The sequence below is a fragment of the Oryzias melastigma genome, linkage group LG14, assembly GCF_002922805.2.
Source record: "Oryzias melastigma strain HK-1 linkage group LG14, ASM292280v2, whole genome shotgun sequence".
NCBI lineage: Eukaryota > Metazoa > Chordata > Actinopteri > Beloniformes > Adrianichthyidae > Oryzias > Oryzias melastigma.
Window position 1 is genome coordinate 14,476,748 of NC_050525.1, and position 24,114 is coordinate 14,500,861.

The following is a 24,114-nucleotide window of genomic DNA, read 5'->3' on the forward strand; positions in this document are numbered from 1 at the left end:
GACGCTGTTCCTGTTCAGGATCATATTATAAGAGTCTGATGAATCAGGCAGAGCAGATGTGACCGGTCTGGACGTGTCTAAGCGGCACATCAGCTAGCAGTGCGCGCTCCACCTGAGTTTTGGATCTGAAATGTGGCTGTTCACACATCGCCAACACGGAATTGGCCATCAAATTGTTGGAAAGAATTCCTGTAAAACCATTTCAGCCCAAATCACTGGATCAGACATTAGTAACACAGGTAAACACTGCATTAAACACTAAAGTTAGAAATGTAAAATGAAGCAATAAATTATCTTTTAAACCTTCTTTACATTGATTTATACCTGAGTCAAACTAGTTTCTATAAGATCAGATTTAGGGTCAAATAAGGACTAGGCTACTAGGGAAAAAAACAGCTGAAATTAGAGGTCGGGACTATTTTCAACTCAAGTAGGGATGTAATTGTTCCTCAGTCATTGTACTCATAAGCCTTTTCTGTCATTGTTGTGTTGAGAGGACATAAGAGGCCATGATGTTGGAAGGGAAGAAAAGTAATTAGCAGAAGACTGCGCCATGCTTATGATTTATGATGATAGAAAGAGTGTGACTGACAGCGGTGGGAGATACGCGGCAACAAATCAGCAGTGAAGAATGAAGCTGAAATACTGCTGATTTTTATTTTATACTCTGAGAATAAAGTAAATATCATTCTTGATATTGCATTTTTGTCATCCAGCAAATTAGCGTTGGTAGTTCTTGTTCTTTAATGGGAGTTCACAATTTGAAATGGACTACACTTAGGATTGTCAAGAACTGGAGCAGACGAGCTGATGACGATGAGCTGCAAACCCAACACAGTCTCACTCCCATTAGTCATGTACGGTCATAGGGTTTGGGCCCCCTTTACGCCACTTTTTGGCATTTTGGATGTCCCCAACTCGTCTTTTTTATGTGCGGTTGTTCCCATTAAATCAGGGGTCCCCAACCTCAGGGCTGTGAACCGGTACTGGTCCGAGGACCGCTTAGTACCAGGTCACGGACAGGGGAAAAATGCATACGCTAATCAGGGGTCCCCAACCCTTGGGATGCGTACCGGTACTCTAACCCGCTACCAGTTCCGCGTCTATTACAGCGTCTGGTACTGTGTTTGGTACCGCCTCAGGTATCCCGTCTGGTACTGCGTTCAGGGCGTTTGGACCCCTGATTTAATAGGAACAGCCAGCAGGTCGAAAATGTACACATCGGGAACACCCAAAATGCTAAAAAGTGGTGCGGAGGGGGCCCAAACTACATGTCTATAAATGACGAGTTTGTTGTGAGGATGTTTTGACAAACCAGACACTTAAATTCACTGATGACAGTTAACACAAATCAATACAGCTGTGGATGATTTAAGACTTTTCCTTTGTTTTTTCGGTTGCAGGACAATTGTTGTCCTCTTTTGGACTAAAATCCAGCTTGTTTTCCTTCTTTTCATGAACAATTTATATACTTGCAGAGCATAAACATTTGAATTTGGATCAAGAAAATTAGGCTGTGTGGGTTTTAGCTTAGATTCACTTTTACCTCAGTCACTGATTATGGTTATGGCTCAAAATGATGGATGGATTATATTAACTAATTGTATTTACTCATTTATTTTGGCTATATAACAGTTTTGCACTTAATTAAAATCTTACATATCAAGATATGTATTTTACTGCCTTGCAATGAGCTGGTGAACCATCCAGGCTGTTTGCCCAGCAGTGGATAGGATAGGCTCCAGCATTCTTGTGACCACAAAGGTGATTAGGAAACTTTGGGAAAATGTATGTGATTTTTCTAACTATCCCTGAGCCAAGTCACTGTGTATATATATATACTCAAAAATGTGAAATCAAAGCGAAATTAATCATTAAAAGCAAGATGGATGAACAATAGTTTGTTAATATTTTATATGATTATTTCTTTAATTTTCTGGAATGACATCTGGAAGACAAGCAAGTTAAAAGACCCAATGAAACCATTGTAGAACTTGAATGAATGTGATCTGTCACGATGCTTTCATTTAAGATTTGAAATTTAACCTTAAATAATTAAAAAATTGGTAACACTTTATAGTAAGATTACTTGACAAGCTTTTTTAACGCATTAACAAACATTATTAATGTGTTTATTGTGTGTTAGTAGGATATTCCCAGGATTTCCAAGGACACTTTTGTGGGTCAATTGACAAAGTTATTTGTCTTTGTATCCCTTAAGTTAGAAGAAGTTAACACTAAAAGTACTTAAGATTGCTTACAACTGGTAAAATACCACCAACAACAAAAAACAATATAGATTAGGTGTTTTAAATTGGTAAAGGTCGTCCTTAATTGGGTTTTCATCAATCTTTTTACGCAGGTTAGCTCATCATCTTTTATTGAAACAAGCTTCTAACCATCAAAAAATCAAATTAAACCAACAAAGAGATGCCACATTTAGGCTAAAATCTTTCATTTTGACTCAAACACGTCATTAAAGCAGCATCCTGCTGATGAACTGATCATAGAGTTTCCAGCCATCATCATTATGCATTTTTACCGACTCTGCTGAGCAAACCTAAACAAGCCTTAAATCCCTGCGTTAATGAGTAAAAGAAAGCCTGGCGTCGTGTCATCCATGTCAAACGAGTAATTATGCTGCCGCACAGTTTGATTCATTCTTTACGGCCCCGGCCGTTTGTCAGGCCGTAGATATTTTTCTGAAGAAGGGAGGAACGTCACGTTTCGTCACTGTGCTGCAGCTGTGGTAGAGCGGCCATAAAAACATCAGAAGTATCAGAATTCAGTGACATCTCATTGACCTTTTTATTTGGAGGAGTTTTTCAGAGCCCTGCGACGGACTGGCGACCTGTCCAGGGTGTACCCCGCCTTCGCCCATCAGTAGCCGGGATAGGCTCCGGCACCCCCGCGACCCCGAAAGGGAAGAAGCGGTCAAGAAGATGGATGGATGGATGGAGTTTTTCAGAGATTAAGACGGGATTGGGGGCATGTAGTGTAAAGGTGCTCTGGAGGAAGTGTTGGGTTACAGCTCATCTGGTTTTATTCTGGCTATAAAATAGGAAGTTCATTAACAATAGTGGGGCAGAACGTATTAATAACCTGGAGATTTTTAGGATGTGATTTGTCAAGAGCAGCAATTAGAAATTTTTTTTTTTTTACACAACAGAAAAATAACCAAAAAGTTTGAATAATTCCACAAAGTTCTCTGCTGTGCATCCACGGCTCTGCACAGAGGATGTCGGTCTGTCTGCAGGCTGGACTCCGGTCACTGCAGCAGGGTGAGAAACTGAAAGTGCTGAGGCTCCGAGGTGCTGGCTCTGGTTCGCTGGCGCCACATCCCCCTGAGCTGCTGAGAATGTGGGGGCTGTGCTCCTGCCTTTGAAGCTTTACCTCCCACTAATTCTGGCCTTCCAATTTCCACACACTGCACAGACACCCCCCGCCCCCCCTACCCAGCGCCTTCCATCCTCTCTCCCTCCCTCTGCCTTTGTTTCCCTTATAAGGACTTGCCTGGCCATTTCCTCTGCTTTTTCCGTGGGAGGTGGCGCGCTTGTTTGTGAGCGCGGACAGGTCACAGGACTAGCTGTATCATCGCTCTTTTGAAAGCAGGAAACTTCAGTTGGACGCACGCCTGGGAGTCCCATACTCTCATTTCACCTCCCTGTAGGTTGCTCATCATGTCAAGAAACCCATTTTTTGATTTGATTAGTGAAGTAATAACAGAATCTGAAATTAATAAACTGGAGAAAAACATAACTTGACAAAAAACACCAATCAACAGAATAAAAGCCCAGGTTTCTAAGTTAATAGACTTTCAATAGATTACATTGAGACGGTATAACAAGGTTTAGATTCGTTCTCTATCCTACTGAATCACAGGTTGGCACAATCAGATCAATAATAATCAAATTGATGGTCAATGAAGGCAATATTTTCATAAATTACTGAACTGAATCAGGTCACTGCAATTCATTTGAACTAATTCAATATTAGGTTGTGCACAAACGGATGGAGATGAGTTCTCTTTGGCTGGAGATTTTCACGGATCAAAAGATGAATTGAAACAATCTGCATGAATATAAACTGAATCGATGTAAGAATTCTTGAGCGAGAAGTTGAGATTCAACCATTGCTTGTATCTAGGAACGGTGGCCCCTCCCCCTTAGTGTTCCAAATAAGAAGTACCTGTTGGCTCCAGGACGCCAAAAACTTCATGTTCTTTCTAATCAAAATTGTTTTTCATGACAAGCTATTCAAGTTATGAACTGACCAATCAGAAGCCGCAACAAAGGTATGTGGTCTCACCATCAACATATACAGAGATGGACAAAGCAAGGCTGTGATGTCACTAATAAAAATGCCTTACATCGGATTCCAACGCTAATTCAGTCAACTTCACCATTGGTCCAAGGTTTTCTGAGTCATCATTTCTATGGCAACCACTCTCGTTTATCAGGAGTGAGTTTGTTGGAAAGCCACACCCCTTTCACTGAAAGCAGGCTTCTGAGGCATCTGATTGGTCAGTTTATAACTTGAATGAAAAAAATGGCATATATCATGAAAAAAATAGGGTTTTGCAAGAACATGTTAAAAAGAGACGCCAGCGCAAGAATGGTTATTCTGACAACATTTGTATTTTTTAATAGAAGTCTATGGGATTTTGGCTTTCTGGGACCAGCAGGTACTTCCTGTTTGGAACACAAAGGGGGGATGATCTGTCCAGTTCTCTCTATATACTGTCTATGGTTCTCACGCGATCTCTCAAAGTGTTTGATTTACAGAATCCGTAGGGGTGTGGCCTTTAAACAAGCTCACTGCTCATAGAAATGCTGACTCAGACCGACCTGGACCAATCACTGCTTTCTATTGTCGTCTGGCTCCAACATCGTGACGCCGGTATTGCCAAATTGAAATGGCCACTGAATTTCATTGGAGCTGTGAACCTTTTTCTGTGGGTGACATCACACTCTGTCCAGTTCTCACATACAGTCAATGGACATAACCTATTAAAAGTCATGGAAAAAAGTCTGTTCAAACTTTCACTCAAAAAACTCCATAGTTCAAAATAGCCAGAAATTGTTGAGTTTTTAAAACTCAGTTTAAAAAAACGGAGTAACTTTTTTGTGGGTTATTTTAATGCAGAATATAAATTTGATTAAAACGAAACCACTATAGCCCCAAAAATGAATATTGCCTCAAAAATATATATATTTCTAAAACAAATGACCCAAGAATTGTGTTAAAGAAATAACCCAATTGTCTTTGATTCATACAATCAGAAAAATGTTTCAATCAGAATTCACCAAAACGTACGAGTGCTCTTCAATTCTAGAATGATCTATTGTTCTTATTCATTAAATGTTATTCTTCTCAAATAGCATGAATTTACTGGATTTACGGCGTAGCTTACTTGGTCATTTCTTTGCTAACCAATCAGAGAAGCTGCAGGGGAGCAGGTAGTGCCTGATGGAGCCAGTGTTTAAAGTTTGATTAGTGAATGGATGCAGGAGAAGAACAACAGCATTATTGAAAGAGGTTTTTTTACATAAAAAATTGATTTAGAATAACTAGTCAGTGTTTTTGAGGGAAAACTTTTTGAGATCTGCTGTAATAAAGTCATTTAGAAAGGAATTTATTTTTTAATAAGCGCACAATAGATGTGTTCACTGTGCAGCTGCCTTTTTTAAAGCAGCACTTTGCTTCTCACCTCTTTGTCGATGAGATCTGTAGTGTTGTTCATTCTCAAAACGGTGATGATTTCATTTTTCCATCACACAACGCAGTGATTAACTCCATTACTCAACAACACCAAACTGAGTGGGCAGTGAATATTCCAATAAGACGTGGATAAAACCTTTGTTTTCTGTGTCTATGAAGGGATTTTAAAAATCTTTTTGTGTACGCTTGTGTCTCCTGTCTTAAGCTTCCTGAAGGCTGATGGAAGAACGTGGATGAGGGCTGCGCTGTAGAGGGGCAGAAGGCTTTGGGGCCTGCCTGTCATCGGCCGGCTGATTCATCCATTCCAGTGAGGCACCACTCTCACAGGGGGGGCACAGAGCGGACGTTTGTGGTTTACACCTGCCCCCTTTCCACCCTTACCCCAAACCCAGGCACGTACGCTCTGGACCATGTCTAGCGGGCTGTCGGAGGGGGGCCGGACAGACGACCTGGAGCAGAATAGCTGCAAGCAGGAGTCTCCTGTCATCGAGCGCAGGAACCGCAGCGGCATCATCAGCGAGCCCCTCAGTAAGAGCCTTAAGAAGTCCCGCGCCCTGTCCCAGTACACGGCCGTCTCCTCCGCCACCACCAATGGACACACAGACAGTACTGCGGCTAAAAGCCACACGGCCAAATCGCAGCCGCCCCCACCGCCCCAGCCCACCGTTTCTGCACTGACAGCCGCAAAGTTGGACCGAACCTTAGAGCAGGTTCTTGAGGGACAAAATGGCCTGCTGCATTTTGCCCAGGCAGCAGCATTGCTAAAGCGAGCCGGTATGGAGCACATGCTCCTGCCTGGGGGCATGGGAGTGGGAGTTGGCGGTGGAGACGCCGGCTCGGGGGCTAGCGACTTGGAGGGTACGTCTGTCACGGATGCCGTAGGTGGTCCTGTTGACTTCCCATATGGAGTAGGGGGTGGCTTCCCCTTCAACCCGGGGCTTTTCATCATGACGCCGGCTGGAGTGTTTCTGGCGGACAGTGCGCTGCACATGGCCGGCCTGGCCGAATACCCAGCACAGAGCGAGCTGGCCTCTGCTATCAACTCCGGTAAAAAGAAACGAAAACGCTGCGGCATGTGCCCACCTTGCCGAAGGCGGATTAACTGCGAGCAGTGCAGCAGCTGCCGGAATAGAAAAACGGGCCACCAGATCTGCAAGTTTCGTAAATGCGAGGAGCTGAAGAAGAAGCCTTCTGCTGCTCTGGAGGTAAGAGGGTTGCAGTTATTATGATGTCTCGTTTTGTTAGCAGTCCTCTGAGGTCACATTCATTCACTTTCAGACATATATTTTGTTCAAAAGAAACTCCAATCAGTAATAAAACCTGTCTTGGGTTCAGCATCTTGTTATAGGCCAAACATGGGATCTCTTGAAGATGAATAAAACTAAAAATCAGAAAAACTTAGATTTTAAGCCGATGTTCATTTACACCAATAAATCTTTCCCTGTGCAAGATATGATGAGTGAATGTCTCTACATACACGTGATAATAGGAGTAGAGTGGAGTTACATTACTCTCAAAAGTATATATTTTTTTGTTTTAAAATAATTTCTACATATGTCATAGTTTTTGCTTTTGTAAAAAAAAAAAAAGTGCAGAATTTACTTATGCAATAACTATTTCTGTAAAAGAAAGATTTGTGGCTGTAAAAAAATACAAATATGAAAATATTTGGATCAAAAAATGTGTAAAAAAAGATGTAGAGCTTTAAAATGTTTTGCACACTTAAGAAAATGTGACATTTTTTATGTCCCCATAAAACACTTAAACACAAACGTATGTTAATTGTACAGGTACACACATGTACACAAATATATAGACATAAATTGATGCAATGACAATTAATTCATTCATTCAATATTAAAAAAAAAGTTCAGGACGCTGCCTTGTGGGGGCTCTTTTAATGTAAAAGTTAGCACATAGGTTAACACAATATTAACCAATCAGCACCTTTCTCCTGTTAGCAGCCAATCAGGGTGAACCTGCTGGCCAATCAAGCTGCGAAATATAATAACACTGGTGAACTTTTTTAAAGTACGTTTTTGTCGCTAACACATAGGTTTACTTTATACTGTCAGTTCAAAATATGTCCTGGGATGAACTAAGTCGTAAAAAGGGTCCATAAAACCCGACTCACTTTAAAGTCACTCAGTGGATTTCCTGATGTGTGAGTGACTAAGCATTAAAGCACTGTCAGAAGAAACAAGCTCCACAGCTCTGAAAGTCCCTTTTTCAATTTTTAGCTTTTATTTCACATCAGTTTGTTAAAACCACTCTCAATTTATTCTGAAATATTCTCCGAAAATATGAGATTAATTTGTTTACTTGTGTTTTTAGTTACCTGTCTGCATGCAGACAATCAACGCAAATATCTGACTTTTGGAGAAGTCAAAAATTAGGCTGGTAATTAATTATTTTCTATAAAAAAACTAGTCAAATATTCATATTCAATTTATGTATCAATGAATATTAATCAATTAATCAATTAAATTATTAGTTCAATAGTAAAATAATAATAAGAGGCATTTTTATTTTAAGATCTGGTTTCATTTTTTCCAGAAAAATAAGAAGAATCGTCTAGGTTGACTGACTCCTTTTCACAGTTTAATTTACCCCAGTCATGATGACTGGCAGTAGAAGGTAATCCCATGTTTCATCAACAAAAAAATAACAAAAATAAAAATGAAGTGATTTATTTAATGAACCTTTGTATCATTTTTGAGACTAATTTAACACTAATTGGATCCAGACTTGAGGAAGATGCTGATTGGTTGATGAATTCAGACTGAACATCTTTGTGAATATTCCTTTTAAAGTCTAAGCTTGTAACTTAGGCTGTACCTGCAGATTTGTGTGTTTACTCAGAGCTAATTTAGAAACACTCATTCGTGTTTATGTGCTGTTATGAGGACCTAAAAATATTTCTGACAGAAAAAAGTGTGCAGAACATTTTTAAAGCTCAAAATGTTTATCACACATGCTTTTACAAAAACATATTTTTTCACGTAAGGACAAATTTTTAGAGCAAAATTATTATTTTTTAATAATTCACATTTTTTAATGATAAAAAACTTATATAATATATTTTTTTGGATTGTTTTACAACCACAAAACGAATATAACTCCTTAGAAAACTCCATGAGACTCTTTCGTTTGTCCACCATCACTGCATCTTTCATGCAGAACACTGATTCACTTCCTAAAAGGAAAACCTGCACTTCTCAAATTTCTCATTACTTTGCTTCTCAGTGAAATCTGATTACTTTCAAGTTCTGCTTGTTCTCGCTTCAGCCAAGGAAACACAAATGAACGGAGGTGCGCGTTGGAAGAGTGGCAGTAATTGTGAACGTGTGTGCAGTATGTGTTTGCCTGTCAGCATACACGTGTGGGCATGTCTGTGTATGCGGCTGCATGTAATGAGGTCCATCTGGCTGTCATCTGGAGCACCAGGTGTCAGTGTGGCACACGCACCCCCTTTTTGCTGCCGCTGTCCTTCTCTCCGGTGACACTCCGGCTCATCTAAATGTCCCTCCATCTATCCTGTCTGCTGCCTCCATCACACTCAGTAGCCTAACTAAGCCCGGCTGCGCCGATGGAACGACCCTTCATGAAATCAATCTGAGCAGACGCTCCACATCAAAGAAAAAACACTTTTATAGATACTGGTGTCATTTTGCCACAATATAATAAATTGACAGACATTTAGCGGCGTGTGAATATGAACCAGTGGAGAGACTAATTGCCACAGACTGTATCTGTGCTTCCAACTGCTAATGGCTTTACTACGATCTCCTCATGACGGTGATTGACAGTGACAGGTTGGCCTCATGGCTGCAAGCTGACAGGTTTGCTGTGCAGTCTCAACGTTTGGCCCTTCAGTGCAAAATTCTCCACAACTGTGAGCCAAATAAACAACCCTGACTACAGCAGACACTTTTATGTGTCTTTGCACTATTAAATACAGTTAAAGGCAAGTCGACTGATGGTTTGAACCATTCTTGTTATCACCTTTCAAGTGGAGGTTAAGTGATATGGAGAAGTTCATTTATGTCCAAAGGTGGGGCAGACTTTTAAAAACTTTCTTTATTTAAGTTTTTTATTTAAGAATATTTAATATCTTGAATCTACCTTTTCTTTTATGTAAAGTTTTCATCTGAGCTTTTAAATCTATGGGATAAATGTTTCCATTACACATACTTTATGTGTAAAACTTTATTGAAATTCTAGAAATGTCAAAAACTTTTGCAGTTATATGAATGAACACTAACCAATTATGATAAGTCATTCAAAAACGTGGCGACGGATGTGAACAATACTTTGATTTACAGCAGATACATTCAATTTTCTGTCACAGCACTAGCACTCATTATAATCTATCTATTATATTCTATTATAAGCAGCTGCAAGTTATAAGGGAGTGGCTACGGATGGAGTGATTTGGGGAGATCATGGTTTTTACAGAGGAGTTGTGGATCCAACGTAACTTTTGATGAGCTGTGTGATGGTTTGGGATGTTGGTCATGTGACTCATTTAACAAAAAAAAAATATTTCCTTTGCAGTTTTGCAAAATATGTCAGTTTCAAAAACCTTCTCCTCCAAATGCAAACCCTTTTTTTTTAATAAATGTGAGTTTTTTTTCAAATTATCGTGTTTCCATTAGGCAAATTTATTATTACAAATTCAATTTGCATATTTTCCTAGTCAATGGAAGCACAGCTAATAAAAAACAAATGCATAGAGACAAAGTTGTGCACTAGTTAATACCTTGTACACAACTTTGCAAAACGATACAACAGTTTTGTTTTGAATGTGATTTTCCTTTGTCTTGAAGGCAAAATTTCTCCTGTTTCCTTGCTGTCAAAAGGACATAGCAGCAGTTAAAAAGTAAAATAAAATAATAAAAAAACATGTCAGCAGGATCAGAATATCTAACTTTCTTTCCGATTTTCTTTTCTTTTTTCTTTCAAGGTGCTTTTGTAGTCAGCTGCCAGTTAGCCTGCTTTAGCTTAGCGTTAGCTTAGCTTGTTTTTGCTTCGTTATCGTCTTATTTTCAGCCTCTTTTGACCGACATGGACCTTTTTTTTCTTCACCTAACGAGTGTAATGGAATGTCTGCTGCTCCTTTTTGGACCGTCTTTCACCATTTCTGGGTCTGAAACGATCCATTGGTGCATTGATTACACCAGAGGTCTAAACCTTTAACACCAAAAGAGCCATTTGGTCCAGTTTCTGACCAACCAGAACCCAGCAAGAACCACCAAATCCTGTTTTATTTTTTAGAAAAAAATATGCTTTATTTTTACGTGGCCATTTAGCTATTCCTATATATATTCACATATTTACAAAAACCAAATTTTAAAAAAGTGTGAATTGTTCTGTAAATAACAACTTCAAGGTTTTTACTTTTGACAGCAGTAAATACAAGTTCCTTTCAAAATAAAATACTCTCTGTGTCAAATAAGATCCTCCTGCTGCAGCAGATTTTAAGTCAAAAATTCAAGAAAACCAAGTCAAATGTGACAATTTCATTCATTTCAGTGGGGAGAAAATGCAACCAGAAATCACTGTATTATTATCTGTTTAATTATGAGTTATGGTAACAAGATCATTTCCTAATTTTGGGATCCATACTATTCTAAAAAGTTCTATATGAACTTTATGCCATTTGAACAATCTATGTTTTGTGACACAATATCCCTGTGACAGTAAGTTAACAGAGGAAATTTTGTATTCCAGACAAAGACAAATTTGATTTAAAGCAGACAAGTTTTAACTCAATGTTTTATTCATATTTTGTATTTGCAAAGTTGTGCACAAAGTTTTAAATAGTTCACACCTTTGTCTTTATGCATATGTTTCTTATTGACATTTATCTTACCCTTTATAATCAAACCCCTTCAGGCCCAAATCTACCGTCATTTAACACAAAAGCAAAAGAAAAAAAGTTATTTTTTTATAGCTAGAAATAAATTCAGGTGACAAGAGATTAACAGATCAGACTAATATACATCATCTCTAAACTGTAAAGTTCAATGATGTTTAACTAAAGAGGAGCTAAAGCTTTGATCTGTTGTGGTCATATTCAAAAACTCACAGTTGTAGTAATATAATCACTTAATCAGAAGTTATAGGAAATAAAGCAGTTCACACAACTAAACTAGTTAGGAATAATTGAATCCCTGCATTCATTTGTTAAAGTAACAAAACTGTCTTTTCTTGCCATCTAAGCTAAAGAAAAAAAAACATGTTTTTATATCTATCCACCAGTGTTTTCAACTCACTTTTCCCACAACAGTTTCCCTCAGTTTAATACAGTATTACTGGGAGTTTTTGTGCAGAGAAGCTACTTGATGTTATCAGAGAGCGATGCAGAGGTTAACAGGTTTGTTTGTGCAGCTTTTCGCTCAGTCGTGATGGTGGGGAATTAAATAAAGCATTGCTCTACTTTAATGCAACTTAATTCTACCGTTTTTATTAAGCGTAGACAATCTCTGATCCTTTTTCTAATGGAAGTGTTAAGTCCTGGAAGTATGAATGGTACCTGAGAATGTATGAATACAAATCTGTTGGTGTATTTTTACCTCCAGAAATGTCACTTTCTATGGTTCACCTGACTTGCTGTCCAAATATATGCAAATAGGAAAAATAAGATGCATGTACAGACTAATTGATTAAGTGATAACCATGTTGAGTTTCATTTAATAAAACTAATCTTTATTCCAAATATTCATCTTGGAATTTTTTGCTTCCAACGCAGTAAAATATTTAAACAAAAATAATAAATATCAAATATCTTGGGCAAAATTATAATTTTATGGACCTGACTGCAGACACAATGGCGCCTGACGTCATCAGAAATTATACAACTTATTATGGCTGCACGATATTAGAAAATATATGAAATAATAATAATAGTGATCAATATTGCAATAAGGTTATGACTTGTGATACAAGACCATGTAGCAAAACAACTTTTTTCCATTTCACTTCACCAGTTTTATTTAAATAAATTGAACAGAACTTAAATGATCCTCCAAATGACCCACGTCTACATCTAACGTGAAAAAGTCAAATACAAAAATGGGCTCCATTTAATTTGTTAAATACGTCATGGTGCCAGAAGATTGTTTTCGCATGTGTAAACATTTAAGGTAACCATTTATCGCAATTTAATCCATCTTTTTGTATTGGACAGTCGGATATACGATGACGATAAACTTGTGATGTTTTGTGGAGGCCTACAACTTACTCAGTTCCGGAGGCGGAGCTAGGGCAGAAGACTTTGAAAGGGTGACAAATGAGAACGTGGTGTTTTATTACATTTATTAATAATTTCATGTTATTTTTATTTTTATTGTCAGTTTTACAATGATTAAAGTAGCCTGTATTGATGATTTTCTAATCTTTGTCAATAATTATACTAGTTTCGACTCAAAAATTTGGTGGGCAATGCTTTTTTTTGGAGGGGGGGAATGGGGACTGGTCCCCCATGCCCCCCTGTAGCTCCGCCCCTGAACTTACCTTAACTTTAACACTAACCCGAAAGAATTCAGAGTTGTTAAAAACAAAAATGTTATTACAACTTAAAACGGGGTACCCAGTTAAATAAAAAAATAGATTTGTTGTCTTTTTATTCTTCTACATCACTTTTGACTGTTTCAGCTGATATTTGTGTCCAAAATAAACCAAAACTAATCAGGAGAAAAAAAGCAAAGTCATGGGAAACTTCAAGATTGCCCCATCATGCTCAGAAGTGTGACATGGCTTCACCTTCTCTGCTAATCGATGCTGCAACACCATTTTTTCCTATTTATTCTGCTTTCAAAGGTTTCAAACTCCTGTTGCATTTCAAGCAGGCTGGATCCTGCTGAAGTCGACTCAACTATCCATGTGAACAAGAAAACCGTCCTCCCATAGAGGATTGTAATTCATCCCAAACGGAGTTCAGAGGTCACATTTACTTCTCTTTGGAGAAATAACGTATAGCTTCAGATCATAATCAGCTATGTTTGGATTTTTTCAGAGAAAGGCCTGACCAGTCACAGGTTAGAATCATTAACGAGCCGCACTGTTAATGATCAAGAGTTTATTATTTTGATCAAAGTTGAATCTGTTAAAACAAATTTGGATAAATCAAAGAACATGATGTGAAGCAGCAACGTTCAAATCATCTTGGGCATCCAACTTGTCTTTTTAGGTGATTGTTCTCTCTCTTTTTGTACTCAAACTTCCCCTACATTTGAAAACCACAGCGATGGAACGGTCACCACCAGAGCCAAACAGGAGTATGTTGTCAGAGACAAATGAAGGTGTGAATCCTGAGCTCAAAGGTTAGTCTCTCTGTTCTGAAAGAGGGACCATCCAGAGTGCAAACGCAACAAGACCAAACACAAACCGTGTCCACACCTGTCAGGTGCTAAATTATCTTGACACTTGGCTAATAAATATTCTTGACATCCCAGCAAAGCTATAAGCTTACAAGCAGAACAGTGACGCGCACTTATATCAACCATCAGTTGTGATTTTGTTTTCTTTCGTTTTTATGGATTGGATCAAGAAATAAGTTATATTTGATTAAAAAATAAGCTATGTAAAGTGAATGTTTTTTGTTCAACTTTATAAACACCATGAGCACGAACAGTTAAGAGAAGTTTGCTCTTTTTGCTACGTTAAAAGCTCATTATCCTGTCAGGAAAAGGCCATAATTGAGACTGCAGGTTACTTTTCCAGACTTCCTATTATTGATGCAGCAAAAGTTGTTTCAAACTATCCAGCATGTAAATGAAAAGCATTTTCTGCAGTTCTTTCATTTGACAATCTTTGATTTTAGACGTCACTCTGTCTTAAAGTTTTGGCCCTCGTGTATTTAGAAGTTTTACAGTTTCCTCACATGGACCTGAGTTATATGCTCTTTATTAGAGATCAGGTCACTTTTGTTCATTGTCTTTGTGGTGTGGTCACAGAAACCCATCCATCCCTTTCAGAAGTGAAGGGTAGAACCCTTTGAGTTTTCCAGGATCAGTATTTAATGGACTAAGCATGAGGCATAAACCGTCCTTCACTTTGCATCAGACGTTTTCTTCTCTAAAGTCCATTAACCCCTGATAACGGACAACTCACAGGGCATTAATCCTCTTATATCATAGTCACTAACAAAAAAAATCTTAAAATTGGAACTAAATTAAAGTTCTAATATTTGATTTAACATTTAATTTTTTATATGAATTTTTTTCACAATTATTTTTTAATGGTGCAACTCGTTGTCATGGTAACGGCTACTGACCTCGCTCTGCAGCAGCAGAGGAAGGTGTTATAAACAGGACGGTACTTCATTTTAGAGGTATCAGAATCAAGTTTTCCCCCCAACCATAGTATAAACCAGCTTAATCCCTATTGGATCACTGGGTTGCTGGAGCCTATCTCGACTACTGTTATGTGAAGGAGGGGTACACCCTGGACATGTCGCCTGTTGGTCATAGGGAGGACACAGAACCATTTATTTTTTATGACTGCACTACAGGTTCTTGTTTATTTCAGATTCACACAGTGGACAACCATTGACCATCCTGATCCTCGCGGCTTCATGACCGACTTTTTTGGTCCTTCAGACCTGAATTCTTTCCTTGCTTTTACAGTAAATCCATAAAAAAACACTGCAATGGACATAAATGTCTTTTAACTAAAATAAATCATAAAAATATCATGATTGATGTATATTCAGCTATATCTCTAAATCTAATTTATCTTCAGAATCACTTTTTTTTGCTTTCAGCACTGATTGCAAAGAAGATGTCAAAGTGACTTTAAAGGTTTTTTTTTTTTGCACTTTAGTTTCAAAAGTTTTTATTTCAATTTTGCACAAAATACCTCTATTTTAGTTATTTATGAGCTTGTTTTTTTTTTGGAGGGGGTATTTGCTTTGAAAATAACAATTCTGGTCCTGTCAGAGGGCAGCAAGATTGTAAAAAAACATAAATGAAACACGAATGGGCATTCTGACTGTAGCATTGTTACTTCCCTCTCTGTTTCAGAAATTCTTTATCTCTTTAGGTCTCTGATGCTTTTCCAGTTAGCAGAGTGTCTGAAAAAGCTTTATTATGAAGTCAACAGCTCTTGTTCTGCATGTGATTCGATCACAGAATCCAGGCACCCGGGCTGCACCGTCAGCAAGTTTGATGTTACTGTTACAAGCTAAATGTCAGAGGGGTGATGATGTCGAGAAGGAAAGAGATCTAAAAAGTCAGAATTAATAACAACAATTTATTTTTAATGTAGTTGTCAGTTGAATTTTTCTATTAATATTTACTTTTTGAAACTAAAAAATCTTAGAAAATGTATCAAATATAGAATAAGATGATCATTTCTGAGCTTTAGGGTCTACCGAAACGTGTTTACGTGATGTGACATTAAAATAAATTTGACACTGATGTTGTTTAATGAAAATAAATAAATAAATAAATAAAAAATACAGTGCAATGGGAGAAAAAAGTAAGTCCAGCTAAACTTCCTCCATAAAATTTGAGTCAGATGCTCAGAGAAACAGTAAAACCCAAAAACAATAGGCTATTCAGACTGTCTGGATCTACACTAACTTAAATAAAAACTCTACAAATAAACATAAATGAAATAAGTGAGTCTACTTTGAAAGAACTAACAACTTTTATTTGCTATTTTGACTTAAAGTGTATCAGAGTAGACCAAAGAGGACACTTTAGGACGAAACAAAACACATCGCTAAAGTCTTTAATGACCCACTCCCATGAATATTGTGTTTTTAATGTTTTTAACGTGCTCTTGTTACATTTTTTTTCCTGATGGAGGACAAATAAAAAATTAAGATGAAAACTGTATTTTTTAGTATTTTTTCATTCAAATTGTGATGAATCAGGAGCAGATCAAACCTGTAGTTTCAATAAGTTTTGATGTAGCAGCTGCCATAGGTGGGCCAAAGTCTCCCTTCTCTGCTCCAATTCTAAATCCTCCACTTGAAGACAAATAGATTCATTAACATCTTTATTTTCACCGAGCTGATATGTGGCTCAAAACTGTACAGCTGGATTGCTCTGATATCATTTTCTTTGCTACGCTAACGTTAGCTTGAGCTTGGGAGGTGCTATAAGCTAGTGGGAGAGAGTGTAAAGAAAGGAATGCTGGGATATTAGTGAGGCTAAAGCCACTAAGCAGTACAGTGCAGTACGGTTTAGAATGGTCCAGGAAAATCAGGTGAGCGTTTCCACTTAAAGTTGGACCGTCACCGTGCATGTGGGCTGAAGCTAGCAACAACAAGAGAGGATTTAGCTGCTCATTTTGCATCCGCTTGGCTTTTGGTTCTTCGTATATACAAAGCATTTATTGTTGTTTGAATGTTTAAAAAATGTTTCTTGAGAGAACATTGCTGGTGACGAAGTTTGTTTTTGTCAAAATGACTCATTTCAACGTTAGCTCCGTTCTAACTGGACCATTTTTCTATGGACCTACAACCAAAAGGGGTGCAAAAATGGTACGGTTCGGTCCAGGTTAATGGGTCCATAATCATAATTAAAAGACCACTGTGAAGGCTTTTATGATAGAAAAAAAAATACAGTTGAGTGGGACTTCAGCTGTTAAACACGGCAGAGGAGGGCTGATGAGCTGGCCATGTCGTGCAGTCATTGAGTCAACCATAAACTGATTTGCATAGAGGGTTCTTGAGTCAAATGTGACTGAAACTGGGTCACACAACCACACAATGATCCCATGCATTGAATGCAGCAGGAAAAATAAAAAATAAAAGCTGAATTAAAAATAAAAAAAGATGATGAGGTGGTGAGATTTTTCATTTGCTGCTCCTACATTTTATTTAGTTTTATTAAAAATGACAGTTTTTCATATGAGCTTATTTTATTTAATTGAATTCTTAAGCAGGTCGTAAAAAAAATATTTTATTTTCTTGTTTTCATTAGAACAATCTTAAAAAGAAATAAAAAAGTGGATCTTCTCTGTCTGTGAGCTTTCTGCAAACATGGCTTCCGTCGAAGAGATTTTTGTTTTTAATCAACGGCTTCGATGCATATTCAGAGTAAGTCGGGCACCACCTGCGCCAGAGCGGCAGATCTCCTGGCTCTCAGACTCCAGTGAACTGCAGAGAGCCTCAGCTGCAACTCAGACAGCCCCTCAGAGCCACGCTCTCCTCCAAACAAATATGGCAGGCTACATCCCCATCTGACGTGACTGTCATAATCTGCGTGCGCTTTCAGAGAGGGCGTGATCTCTCACTTCACATATGTCTCTCGCTGGACTGTTTCGATGGCAAATCCTCATCAGCTGCGAATGGGAGAACTTGGAGCTGCGTTTCACCCGTCTCCTAACTACATTTGCATTGAAAGGTGCTGCTCAAGTGTTTTGCACGAGTCTGTGAGCGTGCGCACGTCAGTACACAAGTGCGGTCCAGCAGCCGTGTGCTTATTTTAAGGGTGTTGACGGTTTTCCATTGAAAGCTCATGGCAGCTCAAAGAGAAGCGTAAAATTGGCAAGTGAGGGGGAGTTAGCATGCTGAGGCCTTTGCCACTTCATAGCTCACTGGCTGAAGATGTCTGCATTTATTCTGGGAATGCTACATTTGAGAGGAATAAGTGGGAAGGCTGTTCCTTTCTGCTCTATGTCTGAAAACCCTCCAGGGTGTCAGTCTCAGAAATGCTGCTCGGTGCAGAAAGAGAACCAAAGTTGGGCTTTGGAAGTTTTCATCTGCCTTGTTTGTGTCTTAATTTCGTGAACTTTGATGTGCTTTAATGCCTGGTGGCAAATATTTTAAACTTTTCTAAGAGAAGTCACTGACTTTTATTTTTTTAAGAAGAACACAAGTTGTGTCAAAGACTTGTTTGTCATAAGCTAACACCTGCACACATTGTTCTCCACTGGGAGCCACTTTGCCAGCATCAGATGCCGAAATGGGAGTAGTGTATTCCCTCCTGGTCTTTTCTGCCTTGCAGACACTGTACTCCAGACAGTCAGGGCCGAGGCTTATAGGAGCTGACAGGCATGCAGACTGACATCAAGATACTTGGATATTTGAGCAATGGTTGGGTAGACGGAGCCAGAGCAAACCAGGTAGATTAAGAGAAAGAGACAGGCGGAGATGGCACTGCAGCAGTCGGGGAGGCACGAGTGACTACTGACAAAAACCTAAAGAAAAACATTCCAGTTAATGAAAGAAAAGCAATAATGTCACATTGAAACTTTTCATGTTGTTTTTTGATTAGCGATGTAACAATAAATCAACTTAATCAATGAATTGACTTATATTCTTACAATCCAACCAGATTAATCTGTCTGAGGAAAGTTGTTTATCAATACATTATAAAATCACCATGAGATAAAATGATTATAATAAATACCATTTGGATTGAGGCATTGAACTTTTTTTTTTTTCTATAACATAAAAACCTTTTTGGCTAATAATGTCCTGAATCAATTTTGGATCATTGAATCAAATCGTTCAAAATGATCCAATATTGATTATGAATCGTATCAGCAACCACTAATTATCGAAGTGTTGTTAAAATAAACCGTTACACCAGTTTTGATGTGTACACAACTTCTGTATGAAGTTTCTATCTTACAAACTACTTTTATACATATTTTACTCCTAAAGAAAACAGAACTTTTCAAAATAAAACACATTTATGCGATAAATCTGTACAGTATTCCTGCGCGTATTCGCGTTTCTTTATTCGCGGATATTTGTTTTCAGTCTCGTGACTCTTCCGGTTCATCACAAAAACTTCGACAACTCAACACAAGTTGAGTGCTGCGCTGTGGAGGTGATGCGCTCCTAGTTTTGAGTCACAGAGTGACTCCTCATTTGAGTCATAAAGTTCGCTTTTGCTGCGGTACAGTCTTTTGTTCTGCATTTAATAAAAAACCTTAATGTTGAACAATACTCCTATGTTTTATTATAAATGTTTGCAAAACATAATCAGAAGTATTCATCATAACGGTCATTTTTTCGAATAAGGAGGAATTACTGTACACCCGATTAGTGTTGGGCGATATGGGAAAAAAACGTGTATATCATGATGTAGATTATTTTATATCAAACAATAAACACCAATAAAGTACATTTTCAGCTATTATCAGAAAGAAATGACAAAAATGTCAATACTTACTTTTCTCTGACTTTATTTTTTCAAGTAATATGTAACTAAATAGTTACAAATGAGAAACTTTTTAGGTGCACTAGTTTCTTTTGCACAAAAAAAAAAAAGTTATTTTTTTATGTTTGAGCATTTCAAAAAATCGCTTTTGTTGGGCTTGAATAAAAAGATAATCATGCTTTTCAGGTGAAAACACGTGTTTTAACAGCATTTTAGTGCTAAATAATAAAACCCTTGAAATAAAATGTCTAAGTTTTGAACTTATATCTCCAAATCTTCGCTACAGTTGCTTTAAACATTTTGGACTGACATTAACGTATATTTTAATTAGTGCTGGGCAGATCGATCCTAAATATCGATAGTATCGATCTCAAGTTGGTATCAGTATCGGATCGATATTGTTTGAAACTTTTTTTGTATCAGCAAAAAGTTTAAAGTTCATCAAAGTTCCTTGTTTTTCTTTTGGTTTGTAGACTGTTTTGCATCCACTTCTTTACTTTTTATTTAATTTCAAGAAGTTTTTATTTTAATAAAAGATTTCCATTTAATTGAAAATATTGTCCTAATTCTGTTTTTATGTTTATCAAGTAATTTAAAGAAGAGAAACTCACAAAAAATCATTCACGGTGATTCAAAACAATTGAGATTTTGAGGTTCATGTCATATCCACCACATGTAAGAAAAATATCAAAATTGGTATTGATATTGGCGATATTGACATTTTTGTATCGGATCAATACCCAAAAGCTCAGTATCCCATAGCTCTAATTTTAATAGTTCATCAGTGAATAAAAGTGAGGGATAAAACAAAAATTAATTTCCCTTGCAGTTCTATTTATAGCACTATTCCAGATCAGTATAATTAGGTTAACACAGGACACATGGGTTGAACTACTGGGTCAGACTGTGCACGTGTCTTTAGTTTCTACGCTGCTATAAGGCTGCATGAATGTACACAGACTCTTGGAGAAGTGTGTCACCCCATCTGGCAGACACTCGGCGAGGTTTTGTGTCAGCTGGAGGTCACTGGTGTTTTCATTCAGTTGTTTTGAAGGGTTGTGAGCAGCACAGTTGTGCCTCCCCACCTCTGTGCATGCAGATGCTTTGAGTTCATTCTGCTTTTATTTTTTCTTTCAATGAATCTTCACTTTTTACCAAAAAAAAAAAAAAAACAATAGACTGAATGGAGGGATAGAAACACCCAAGAGGAACCTGTGATTTTTCTTTTGTGGAATATCACAAACACTGAATTGTGTGTTTGAAAAAACACATCATTGATTTTAGTGATTGGCCGCATCACACCCACGGATCCCATCTGTGTGAACCCGCGCAATCAGCATTTGGGAGGGAAGGAGCTTTTCTATTCCTGACATGCTGCCATTTTTCCATTGATTGCACATGTTTGATAATGAGGAAAAACCGTGTTGCTGCTCAGTCCGGCGCTTTGTTATCTTTTCCTCCCACACTTTGCGTCACGGTCCGTCCGGCACTTACCAGCTTTTTAACATTTGTGGCGGCAGCAGAGGTCCGCCGTCTTCGTAGCGTCTTCAGCGGCTGAGTGCTGCTGCATAAAGGTCACCGCGGAGACGGACAGCATCCCAACGCTCATCGAATCACTTCTGTCAATTGTTTACCTTCAGGCTCAAAATGATATCTTGAAAACGCACCATTTAATAAAATAATAGCGTTGTGTGGATAATGCAGGTTTTTGCTGAAATGGTTGATCTTATGTGTCAGATAAATCAATTTATTCAGTCAAACACCCTGCAGACTATTTCTTTAGAGTCATTGCTCTACCTGATGATTTATTCTTTTTTCATCTTGTCAAAAAATCATTATTTTATCAGGATTTAACACACAAAAAGACTCTTTAGAAGTTATTTCTGCCTGTAGTTAGACTTAAAATCACCCATTTGGGCTCTCTTGATCATCTATTGCTCCAGTTCAGACCTGAATGAATAAACATGGTCTAGCAAAACTGAATTTAAGATAAAAAATGACTTATTTTCTGTCCTATAATCCTATTAAGAAGGTTTTTTTCATGAAAACATCTCCACATGATTATATATTTTTTTCACTTAAAATAATAATTCTCTCTAAGACCATTTTTTAACCCCATTGGCAGATTTTTTTGCCTACTTAAAGATTTTTATTTTTCTATTTTAAGAGTTTTGATTTGTTCTAGAGGCTTTTTTGCAGTGAGCCAATTTCAACATATTTAGTGGATTAATAGACGATTTGGTTCAGTCTTGTCTCTGTGGAAAAACTTGTGACTCGTCTGCAGCTGTTTTGGAGATCTGTGCAACAACACACACACACAAGCAGGAAAAAAAAAATAAAAAAAATAAAAATAAAAATCAGATCTGATTCAATGAGGCGATACAATTATTGTAATTTTGGTTTTCCTGAAATTGCAACTCAGTTTGTCTGAATCTCTATTTAAAACTTCTTCCGAGCACGGAATTAATGCTGGATGTGATTCCAGCTTGCATGAGAATTTTAGTTCCATCTCACTGTTTGGTGTGACTTCGGGGGTGTTCTGAGAGAGTCGGTTAACGTGCCACTGTGTGTGGAGGTGTGCGACTGCCCTTGAATACATATCGGTTCGGAGTGAGAGTGTGTGTGTGTGTGTGTGTGTGGGTGCACAAATGTTTGCTGAGCTCCTCCTGCCTCGCTCCAGGCGGAGCTGGCGAACGGAAGAATCCCCGCTGCAGAACGGAGCTCTACTTGCAGGACGCCAGCCGTGCTGCGGCCCCGGCGGCCGGAGCTGAGCCCTGCAGCTGCATGCATGCATGTGTGCCACTCCTGCGCGGTGCAGGCTGATGACCACAGAGGGAGAGGGAGGTGGGAAGCAGAATGGCCGCTGATGATGATGATGTGGGAGAGCAATATGTGCAGTGGCTGTATAATAAACAGGGTTTTATTAGGTTTTCTATTATGTCAAGCGGTGCTGTTGAGGAGCTAAATAAAGAGGTTCCACACCTGCAGCTCACCTGTGATCCCAACTATTGGTTACTCGAGTTCAAACTTCAACTTATTTTGGTAAATTGCATGTGTTTTTGTTAAAAATAAGCAGAAAAATAACTTAAAAGCAAAGTATTGCTCTGAATTATTGGTGACTATGGTGGCCCTGAAGTTCAAATCATATTTTTTTTTAATTTGGTTTGTTTATTTGTTACTTTAATGAAGAAGGAATTACGTTGACATATTCAGTACACAATGTAAAGTCCACATATCTTCATGACAGAAAAGGAGCAGTGAGAAAAATCCAATTTTTGTTTCATTTTTGGCTCTATTTCACATCTTAAAACAAAAAAAATAAAATAAACAATCCTAGACGGCTTTTAGCGCCTGTCCCCATACATTAACTACACATTACATATTCCTCAAGTTTTGTCTTTACAATGTTTTTTATGTTATTACTACAACTTTTCAAAATTTCCTGTTGAGTATTTCAAGTTTTTACCCCAACAAAATACAAACATGTTTGCTTTAAAGCTTAAAATCATATCTCCCCCGATGATTTTCATCTTCTGAGGTGAAAACAAATAATTTTTGCAGACTCTCTCTATCTCCATCTATCTACTTTTAACATTAGGCATCCCTAATAAAGTTTGCTGTTTTACAAAATCCTCACATTTCAGCCTCCACAATGAAGCATTTATATGTTCTCTAACTTTATGAATTATTCGAATAACATTAGAAAATACATCAAGTAAAAATAGCAAAAATCACATAAAAAATAATGAAATTTTAGAAATCTTTCCAGAAAACAAAAAATAAAAAATGAAACATTTTGGGGGGAAAAAAAAAGTTATTTCCAAAAGTAAAAATGAAACACAAAAAGAAACTAAATGGGAGGTACTATGAGACGTTGCTAATTAGATGTTTATATTCAGTATTGCCTCATGTCAAATAACTTAAAAATGATGGACAAACATCATCATCCAATCAGTGATGTCCTATAGTACAGACATGTTCCAGTTTCTTCTTTTGTTTATTTTTTTAGCCTTTAATTGTGATTTCTGTACCCCTGAGAGGATCTCCTGAAAGGTGAACAACAACTTTTTGGTTTTCTGAAAAGTTTCTTTTGCTTAATATTTGGGGGGAATTGAGTGTTTTGTTGGTGTGTTTTGTCCTTCAGGGCCACCGTAGATGAGGCGCACTTATGTTTTCATTTTTTCAGCATATTAACCACAGGACATGCCCATTTATGGTGAAATCAACACATGTACATAATAAAACATTCTAAATCTTATTACAT

General features: G+C 37.8%; 1 protein-coding gene across 3 annotated transcripts in view; it reads left to right on the top strand.

The window, feature by feature from the left end:
• cxxc5a (CXXC finger protein 5a) overlaps positions 1–24,114 on the top strand; it is a 31,218-nt gene that overhangs the window by 5,567 nt on the left and 1,537 nt on the right. For 2 of the 3 annotated variants that reach the window (XM_024266800.2, XM_024266798.2), the window contains exon 2: positions 5,927–6,926. In XM_024266800.2, coding sequence (XP_024122568.1) covers positions 6,132–6,926 — 795 coding nt within the window. In that variant the 5' untranslated portion in view covers positions 5,927–6,131. The remainder of the gene's footprint in view (positions 1–5,926; positions 6,927–24,114) is intronic. The other variant, XM_024266799.2, reaches the window with a different exon arrangement.